Source organism: Akebia trifoliata, chromosome 12, assembly GCF_017979445.1.
Source record: "Akebia trifoliata isolate Shusen 1 chromosome 12, ASM1797944v1, whole genome shotgun sequence".
In the NCBI taxonomy this organism is placed as follows: Eukaryota; Viridiplantae; Streptophyta; class Magnoliopsida; order Ranunculales; family Lardizabalaceae; genus Akebia; species Akebia trifoliata.
In genome coordinates this window covers 27,741,232-27,751,780 of record NC_141386.1, presented here as the reverse complement: position 1 = coordinate 27,751,780, position 10,549 = coordinate 27,741,232, and the positions used below count along the sequence as shown (strand labels likewise).

The window sequence follows — 10,549 nt, the reverse complement described above, 5'->3', positions numbered from 1 at the left end:
ATTGAAAAATCAACAAATGTCAATTTCGACACTTTAGATATATTTTCACAAAATATCCAAAATCGCATACACAATAATAATGGATACTAGGATCAAAAGTTATATTCTTGTTAAGATCATCCAACTCCAATCTTCTTAACCAAAGGACAACTTTTGATCCAAGCATTCATTTCGCTATTACTACATTTGCATTTAGGGTATTTTCATGAAGATATATCTAACATTGAGCTTGTCTCTTCATCTCAATGCTTACTACCTGAGATGCATTTATAATAATAATGACACAGATATTAAGATCAAAACTATGACTAAATCTTCAAAGTTATGTGTATGTCATTTATCATTCATTGAAATATTTTGTAATTTACATCTAAAACTTCAAATTTATGAATACATCATACTTCGTTTGTCATTCACCCTCACAAATCCTGAGGAATGGATCACAATTCATTGAAAAACTCAATTAAGTTAAGAGAGGTGTGAAAATGATATTTATGGTGCTTTAAAACTTTTGTCAAGGTGAGGGGTATTTTAGAATACTCGTGTTAAATGTACCCCACAAATTTTTTGTCGCCCCTCCCCCATCAATTTTGACATACGTAATTTTAAAAAAAATTTATTGAAGATTTGAGTGCCTCACCTTCTTCTTGGTCTCTCACTTCTTCAAAGTAACCAACAAACTGGGGTTTTAGGGCATTTTTTCGACCTTTCAATCTCCAATAGACACCACCGGAGATCATCACATTTAGGTTCTCTCAGCCTAGTCAATCAATGGTAAACATCACTAGAGAATGTTAACACAAACACATTGTATTTATCACTTCCCACTTCACCCAAAATCATTATGAACCATGGAAAACGATTTTTAGTGCCATTTAAAGATAAACAATGAAATCCTAATTTGCAAAACTTTTGATCCTTTTTTAATTTTAATTTCCCTATTTTCAGGAAAAAAAAGTTTGGTCTATCTTGGCATTGCTTGATTCATGTTGACAAGTATCTGTTGACTTATATATATTTTTTATATTTAGGTTTGTGTCAACATGAATTTGACTATGGCAACAAGATCTTATTGACATTGTCAAAGCCATGTCGACAACCTCTTGTTGACACAAACTTTAATCTTACTTTATTTTATTTTTCTTTTTTTTTATTATGTACTATGGCAATGAAAAAAAAAAGAGGAAAAGGGATGTGGACTATTACAATTAGGATTGCAACCTGGGTGGGATGGCCTGAACTCAACCTGGGCTCAACCCAATAGATGGATAAGCTTGGGTCAAGTTATGTAGAAAATGAGTTGAGCTTGGTTTAGAATATCTCAACGCGATTTCAATTCGGGATAACTCAGCTCAACTCAAACACACTACCATATGTTTTCTTATTATTCTAGTGATAGTTAGTGCTTAGTAATCACTAGTGACCAACTCTTATCATCACCGTAGTCACTCATCACTAACCTCTATCATTACTTCTATACCTGGTTTAGGGCTAGCTTATGGGTGACACTTTCCTTTTGGAGACAAATAAATCATTTTATTTTTGCTACATTTGGTTATATATAAACATGCCATGTAAGTAGTTCAACCTATTTACCCCCAAAAGCCAAAGGGGGAATTTAGAAAGAAGTCCTTTCTCAAAAGAAAATAAAAAGTAAAATAAGAATAAAAGTTGGTAAATTGTGGACACAGGCCGACATGTCTGTCCACATAACAGACCGTGTCACATTTGAAAGATGGGGTGCTTCTTCGCGACTTCAAACTTCAGAATTCAGCCAATGAGAGAGACGTTATTTACAATTTTACCCTCTTATCCATTCATCTCTCTCTCTCTCTCTCTCTCTCTCTCTCTCTCTCTCTTTTCTCTACTCTGGTTATGTAATCTAGAGACCCTTCAGTTGAACTGATAATTCATTTATACATCTATGTATATAATCGAAGCAAAAGGATGGCGTGTATGTTACCGCAGTTCAAGTGCCCACCACACATCCATTTCAGATCCCACACCCACACTAACCTTTGTAAGTCTACCTTTCTTTCTCTTCTTCTCTAGGGTGTGTGTACGTTTTGTGTGTGTTTATTTGTGCATTTCGTTAAGTATTGGTATGAAGTTGGTTTTCTTTGAGGCTTTGATGTATTATGGGGTAATTTGGTTCTGTTTCCTCATAATTACTTTCACATTCTCAACACTTAAAAACCCATTGTGTGTGTGGATGTGTCTTTCTTTCTTTTTTGTTAAAAATATATCTTAAAATTAGTTTGACTTGATGTATTATTGGGGGTAATTTGGTTCTCTTTCCTCACAATTATAATCACATTCTCAACAAATAAAAACCCATTACTCATTGGGCATATAATTTGTTTAAATATTTCCATCATACATTTTTTATTTATATATGTATGGTTGTTGAGAGTATGAGAAGTTCTTTGGAAGACTAGATGATTCTTTCTTCCGAATTTCATCTTGGTTTTTTTCTTTTTTTTTGCTTCATCCATTTGTTAATTGGCTGAATTTTCAGCAAATTCAGCATTTTCAGGTTATTGGGGGGTCAACCTTGTTGATTGGGCATGAATGCCTAGTCCCCAGAAATGGCAAGACCTTAAAGTTAGAATGACAATTGAGGTGAAATTGGAGGATTTATTATATAACTTACCCAAAAATGGATGCAAGATGATGGGTTTTAACTTTAAATTAGGATGGAACAAGAAGTATTAAAAATGGAAAAAAAAAATATATTAAAAAGTTGTATTTTTTTTTTCTTGAAATAAGTATTGCTTCTTTTCTATGAAGCTTTATCCTTCCATTCCACATTTTGGACATATAATTACAAGTTAACCCCACCCCCTAGATTTGGAAAGCACTCAAATACATTAGCATATTTGCTCATACTTCCCAAGTGAAAATGCGTAAATCTTCATGGGTGATTAAAAACAATCTAAAATAATACTTGGTCCTTTTGATTTGTTGTGAGATGTCTAGTATTCTTATTGGGCTTAGCGATAAAAAAAAAAGTATTCTTATTGGGCTTGAACTTCAAGAGGCAAAACAGCATCAAAGGGGACCTTTTCCGAAGCAGAGTGGACTCGGGAGCAACGCCCCCGAGGCAATTTTTTGGGTATATATATATGTATGTATTTCCGGGTAGGGTTTCTTTATGTTTTTTTATCTTTGAGGTTCCTTGCGGCTGAGAAAGTTGTAGGGGACAGAGAGTGTATAACCTATATTACCTATAAAAAAAAAGTGTATAATCTTTATCATTTTTTTTATAAGCGTATAATCTTTATCGTTGATAGTGGATTTTTCTCTCTCTCCTCCGTGGACGTAGGCAATTTGCCAAACCACGTAAATCTTGTGTTCTTTGTGTGTTCATTTTCATCTTTATTTTCTTTCTCGTATTACGCTTCCTCACAACCTTTTAATTTATCTTCTTACCAGCTTGACTCTTTTCAGAACCTTTAATTGTATTGACATTCTTTTACTAATTATGTGGTTGAAATGTGCAGTCAAAACTAGACAACCTGTTTGTTTCCGTGTACAATGTATTATGTCTTCAACAAGCACATTGACAGCAACAACTACAGAGGTTGAACTAGAGAAGTTGCAGTTACCTTCTTTTGAAGCTCATTTAAATTCAGTAGCAGCTGACAAACCCTTGACATATGCAGGAGCTTTTGGTCCACCCTCAAAGGTTAGATTTGGTTTATTTAGTATTTTGGCAAAAAAGATCTTGGTATTTGGGATTTTGCAACATTTTTTTTTTATAAATGTAAAATTCATTGAAGCTAAGGAGAAACATACAGGGAGGAGGTCGAGGAAACATACTTTGAATATAACAAACACCTATGAAAAAGCCAAAATCACCTACTTAATGTCATCTCAACCTACAAGCGCCCACCTAAAAATGAATTGCCCAAAAGAGAAATCCCTAAATTCTTTGAAAAGCTTGCACCAAAAGGAAATTAGTGCTGAAATGTTGATTACCCCTAAATTATTTATCTGACTAGCTTCTCTGGACAGATTGCCCACAATTGACCAACTCATAAAAAGAGATTTCCAAGTAGTGAGTGTGTGGCCCACTTTTTATTGGGCTGCCCCCGTTACCTTCTTTCTTTGGTCATATTTTGTAACCCTCTTTGATTTCACTTGGGCGCTTCCAAACTCAGTTTTATCTCTTTTTCAAAGATGGGACCATTCATTGTTCTCTAGGAGGAAAAAAAATTCTGTAGAGGTTACTTCGATTTGCAGTTTTTTGCTGGGGATTGTGGTTAGAGAGGAATAAGAGATGCTTTGAAGGAGTGGAAGCCTCCTGTCAAGATATCAAATTGTCGATCCTTGGTTTACTGTTTTTTTTTTTTTTTGGTGTGTATGTTCAAAGGTGTATTTTTTTGAAGAATTTGTTTTTAGGTGGGAGTTTGTGTGCTCCAGGTAGCTTTTGTATTGCTTTCCTTTTGTGTTTCTTCCCTTTTAGAAAGGTCATCTTGACTGCCTTGTACATTCTTCTATTTTTCAGAAATAAAATTACACTTATAAAAAAAAAAAAATGTTAGACGATGAAACTAACAGCATATCTCCGATCTCTTAGATATCAATGGTCTGTTACTTTTGTTTTGTATACATCTGGCAAGTGTTACTGGTACAAACTCAAGTCCGCTGTACAAGCAACTCTGCCAAGTTGCATAAACGCTATATCTTAAGTGAGTACTGAGTTGCAAGCAATATGATACTGACTCATCTTGGTTCTACTGCCAGCCAGTCACATAATAAAATCATTTTGTAATTCTGTACTGGAGAGTCTCGTACCATTTAGAAAGATGGCTGCTATTGGTCATCTAGCAGGCAATTTTTTTTTTGGTTCATTAAAACTATGTAGTTGATGTTCCACTTTATTGGACAGAGCCAAGTCGCCAAATCATACTTATAATATGAATATCCATCCAATCAACTTTAGACTACATTGCACAGTTTTGTTTGATGGTTAGCGTTGAATTTCTCATAAGGGCTCTTTACTATGAAGATTCTCACCTGACTCTTCCTCTTTTTCTTCATATTACGAACTATGCAATATTTGTCTGCTTTGATTCTTATGTTGTTGTCGTCTTAGACATCATCATCAGTGATGTCTTTCCCCAACTATTTGAATTGGCGACATGAATCCGATTCTTCATTTTTGTTTTGGATAAGTATAGATGATAGATTTATTAAAGAAAGAAAGCAAGGGAGGTTGAGAAGACCTACCTAATATAGAGAAAAATGAAAATAAACAATGAAAAATGACAAAGCTACCCCACAAAGCAACCAAAGTTATGAGTTCTTATCTCTTCATCATTATCATCGTCAAAGCCTTATTCTAATAATCTTGGGTTTGCTGAATTATTCTGTTCCTACATTAAATTCTATCTAAAGCCATGTCTTCTGTCAATTCAAGACTCTTCAACAGTTGGGGTTTTTCCTAGATTCCCCCATCTATGAACACATTGTCCGCTGATTGTCCGAAATCCATCTTCATAAAGTAAAGATGGTCGTACCTTTTTTTCATAAAACTTTTCCTTTAGTTTGATTAGTATGAGACTTCACATTCCACTTAATATAAACAATAATTATATGGGTAATCTTCTTGCCTACTTCACCATCTTATGTGCAGGTGAATCTTGAATCAACTTTGGCTACAGAAGCACTTATTATGAGAGAAGGGGCTGTAATCGCCGCCGCTGCTTCTGAAGCGGTCACTCTAGCAAAAGCAGCAGCCGAAGTTGCCAAAGATGCATCCTTGATGTTCAGCGATAAACCCGAAGAAATTCCATCTGATGCTGATGTTCTCCAGCTTATGAGGTTTAGGATTACTGATTTGGAACGGGTTAGCACAGAAGGCCTTCATTCTTCCTTGGGTGCTGAAATCAGACCAGAAGAAGAAAATTCTGTAGACGTTTCCAGTAAAGTTTATGAGAACTTGAATCCAAAAGATGATGAACTCGAACTTCTGCAGATGCAGCTTTCCAAGGCCGTAGCTGTGAGGTCTGGGCGTCAAATGGAAAGAAGAGTCAGAAGAGCAAGGGCAGCTGAGAATGCTGATGTTGATGTTGTCTCTGTGAAACCTCGATCTTCTAGTCGGAAAAAGCGAGCTGCCACACAAGATGTGGACTACTCTGATCCATTGCGTTATTTGAGGGGTACTAGCAGCAATTATAGGCTTCTAACTGCCCCTGAAGAACTGGAGTTGTCAGATGGAATACAGGTGATAACTAATTTGACAAAATTAAACCAAAAAAAAAAAACCCCTCTGAATATTATTTTTGCATGATGAGTAATTTCTAGTTGAAGGTGCCAGGTTGCTAAATTTTTGAAGTCAATTAGTGTTGATGCTGTGACCTGGGTTCAATACCTGCCTTCAACTACTAATCACTAATCTTGCTTTGCCTAGCAAAAAAGTGAAAATAAAGATGATTAATTTCTAGTCAAATGATCTTCACTGGAAAATCTGTCTTCTTAGAAATGGTCTGTAGAACTAGTTTTTTTAAAGGGTATTTTAGAAACATCTCCCTGTTAAATTGGTGATATTAGGTTTACCGCCTTACAAAATGCAAGATTAGGTTTACCCCCTTGACTGTAAGTCAACGTTAAGTTTTCTTGATTATTTAATGGTGAAATTTTGATTTTGATTTTTTCTTTCAAAATGCTCTTCAAATACTTAAATTACTAAATCAAAATTTGGAAAAAAAAAAAATTCTCGATTATCCTCATCTCTGCTATGGATATGTATATAATGCAGGACCTATTGAAGCTGGAAAGTCTCCATGAAGAGCTTGCAGGGCGATGTGGGCATCAACCCACTTTTACTCAATGGGCAAAAGCAGCTGGAATTGATCAGAAAACCCTGCGGAGGCGCTTAAACCATGGCACCCTTTGCAAAGACAAAATGATTAAAAGTAACTTACGACTTGTTATTTCTGTTGCAAAAAATTATCAGGGAGTCGGGATGAACCTGGAGGATCTTGTTCAGGTTAAATTCAATTCCCCTTTTATGCTGATAAATTAATGAACTTTCTATCGTTTTTCAAACCTTTCTGATATTTAGTCTTTTTAGTTCTCAGGAAGGATGTCGAGGACTTATAAGGGGTGCGGAAAAGTTTGATGCTTCAAAGGGTTGCAAATTCTCAACTTATGCACACTTGTGGATTAAACAAGCAGTTCAGAAGTATCTTTCTGATCGTTGCAGGACAATTCGCCTACCAGTAAGTTATCCTTCTCTCTTTACTAAACTCAAACCCAAAGCACAACTGGCGTAAAACAGAAATACACAGAAATAGAAGGGTTGTTATTTGGCCTTCTCTTTCTTTTACAAATCACATCAGGTTGTCACACTTTAAGAAAATGGGCATTTTTCATTCAGACTTTCCTTGGGACTCATGTTGTGTACTCCAAAAACCTTGCTATTGCTAAGTGCTAAGTAAAAAACTAATGGAAAAGCTTGTTTAAGTTGGAAGAAATTCATATAAAAGAGTGTAAAACAACAATTTCAAGGAAATGATGACTCATCTCAGCAGGATTTCATTGTTTCTTCGTTGGCTTTGTTGTATTTTTAGTGTAAGCTTTTCAAGGATTTTAGGAGTGTCCTTTTTGAAAATCTATATAATAAAACAAGACTGAGTTTGTACAGTTGTTTGGCACAAAGCTTTGTGTGGGACCCACTTTAATCACTTTATTACTTTTTCTCTTTACTCTCTCAATTTTATTTTGACTATTCTGACTTTATTATATTTCCTTTCTTTACCCACTTTATTGTTTTCTTCTCTTTACCCCGCAACTTTATTGTTTTTCATTAATATCCTTCTAACTTTATTTTTTTCATTTTTATTTTCTTAACCCTCCCATCAAACTATAGTTTTGTGGGACCCACTTTATTTCTTTTACACTTCATCCCCTATAATGTTACTATATTTCCTCTTTTATCCCTTTAATGCACTTTATTATTTTTTCATCTTTTCTCCATTTAACCTTAAAAGTTTTCAATAATACCCCAAACTTACTAATTTCGTGTTGTTTTTGAGTCATGTTCACAGGTTGTGTTAAAATTGCCCCCACCTACTCCAACTTTATTTTTTTCGCTTTTACCCCCTTAGCCCGAAAGAGGATGCCCGTGCCTCGGCACAGGTGAACTCTAGTTTTCTTATAAGATGGGAGAGGGTGTGTAAATTAGTGGCAATCTAGATTTGTGTTGGGAGTCGTCGGTTAGGGTTTTCTGGTTGTCCTTTTACTTTCTTGTACTTTTCTGGTTGTCCTTTTACTTTCTTGTACTTTAGGGCTGGTCACATCGACCTCCCTTTTCTCGTCTGTTACAACATTTTTTTCTCTCCCCAAGAACTATAAATTCTGACACTTAGCCTCTACAACAGCAACATGCCCCCCCCCCCCAACACACACACACACACAAAAAGAGCAACCCTTGTTGAAGAAGCTTCTCTTGCTGCAAGAGCAGTAATTGAGAAAAAGGTCTGATTCTACTTGAAACCATTGAATCCAATCTTTGTGATGTCCAGCCATTGTGTACGATCTTCTATAAATCACTGGTTTTTGCTTTTTTGTGGAAATGTAATGCTAAGATTGTGGACTTCGGTTTCTTTAATTAACACAATCCAACTCTAGGAAGGAAAAAAAATGAAACAAGAACAGTATAAAAATCCACTCTATTCTTCTTTCTGTTACAAATTATAAGCTTTCATCTTTATCAACTTGTATTTAAATCTGCTAATTTAACTGAATTGTCAATTGCAATTATAGAAAGTTGTGATGCAACTTTTATTCTTATCTGCAACAAATCTCCTTTAATCATTTATTACAAATTCATGGTAAAATGAACAGTATTACATGGTCGATGCGACTTACCGAGTAAGGGAAGCTAAGAAGCAACTTTATAGCGAGAATGGAAGACATCCTGATGACAATGAAATTGCAAAGGCAACAGGGCTGTCAATGAAGAGGGTTATGGCTGCACAACTGACTCCCAAAACACCTAGATCTCTCGACCAGAAAATTGGAATCGACCGGAATTTAAAACCGTTGGTTTGTCCTTTTTGCTTCCCTTTCTTAAACTATATCACTCTTAAATATGGTTTTAAATCTCGTCAAAGACCGAGATGACTGGCCCAAGTCATCTCCGTATCATCCATGAACGAGATGGATAGACAGGGTGGACGTGGATAGACAGGGTGTCTCACGTCCGCAGAATCTTGTGAGATAAACATGACATGTTGACTTGGATGATTTTTTGAAAAATCTGGGTCGAATCAGTAAAACTCGTCCGAGTCAACCGGGATTTTGTATATTTGAATGAAAATCATTAAAAAAAATTTGTACAATTTTAACATTTATTATCTAAATAAAACATGATTTTATGACCAAACCTTTTTTAATCTACCTTATTTCATTAAAAAAATTATAAATTTTTTTAGGGGCGGAACCAGGATTTTGCCCACATGGGGGCAAGTAAGTGTGGAAGAATTTGTGTGGGGGCAAATAAGAGTAAAAGAAATTTGTGGGGGCAGTAGTGGCAGATTTTTTTATCCGCTCCTATTATATGTCGCAATAGCTCATAAATTTTTAAAGACTATGAAAACTGCCTCCACAAGAATTTCGAAGTCTATTGAGGTTTTATGAGCTATTGCAACAGATAACAGCGGTAGATAAAGAAATCTGTTGCTATTGCCCCAACAAAAAATTTTCCACCCTTAGTTTGCCCCCACAAAAAAACTTCCACTCCAAAATCCTGGCTCCGCCCCTGACTATTTTTATTTAAATATATTCATTCTAACCGAGTTAAATGATTTATCTCAACCGACAACTCGGTCTCGTCCATGGACGAGACAAGACTTCAAACCGAGATTTTCACTTGATGATGGGTTACTCTCATTTATTTTTCAGGATGTAATTGCACATCCGGACGCTGAAACGCCAGAAGATCTGTTGAGCAAACAATTCATGAAGCAAGATTTGGATAAGATACTGGACAGTCTCAATCCGAGGGAGAAACAAGTGATTCGATGGAGATTTGGGTTGGAGGATGGAAGGGACAAATCACTTCAGGAAATTGGGGAGATTATGGGTGTGAGCCGAGAAAGAATTCGTCAGATAGAGTCTTGTGCCTTCAGAAAGCTAAAGAATAAGACCAGAACCAAAAATTTGCACAAGTATTTATTTTCATAAGCAAACTTTAGTGATTCCAAAATCGCTTCTGCCAAAGAGTAAGGGTTCGAAGGCTTCTTTTTTTTTTCTTTTAAGTTATGTTTTCTATATTTATTTTCGTTTTCCAGCTATGGAAATGCTTCTGCTCTTTTGCTTCCATTTTTTTTAATACACATTTGACTGTTTTAAATATGAGAAATCGATCGTGTAGAGGAAGAAAACGTCCATGTTTAGTTTTGTTAACTATTACAGAAAAATTTACATGCAAATCTATAACAACAAAGAGGATCAAAATATCAGAAAACGTAATTTTTTTTGGCTAAATTTCTTTGACTGTTTATCGTGGCGAATGAAATGGATCCTCCTCTGATGG

The 10,549-nt window shown here is 35.5% G+C and overlaps 1 protein-coding gene across 1 annotated transcript; it reads left to right on the top strand.

Moving 5' to 3' along the window:
• Positions 1 to 1,700: 1,700 nt before the first annotated feature.
• LOC147389254 (RNA polymerase sigma factor sigB-like) lies at positions 1,701 to 10,480 on the top strand. The gene is made up of 7 exons (XM_086418949.1): positions 1,701 to 2,020; positions 3,504 to 3,688; positions 5,642 to 6,232; positions 6,767 to 6,997; positions 7,089 to 7,229; positions 8,857 to 9,057; positions 9,916 to 10,480. Exons 1-7 carry the CDS (start codon positions 1,948 to 1,950, stop codon positions 10,195 to 10,197), a joined length of 1,704 nt encoding a protein of 567 aa, XP_086275075.1. The 5' UTR covers positions 1,701 to 1,947; the 3' UTR covers positions 10,198 to 10,480.
• Positions 10,481 to 10,549: the final 69 nt, after the last annotated feature.

What these genes read in the sequence shown, in the direction of transcription:
- LOC147389254 (XM_086418949.1), top strand. Translation starts at nt 1,948, where the DNA reads ATGGCGTGTATGTTACCGCAGTTCAAGTGCCCACCACACATCCATTTC. An exon ending in AGTTGTCAGATGGAATACAG is followed by an intron (nt 6,233 to 6,766) that starts GTGATAACTAAT and finishes TATATAATGCAG; the next exon opens with GACCTATTGAAGCTGGAAAG. An exon ending in ACCGGAATTTAAAACCGTTG is followed by an intron (nt 9,058 to 9,915) that starts GTTTGTCCTTTT and finishes TTTATTTTTCAG; the next exon opens with GATGTAATTGCACATCCGGA.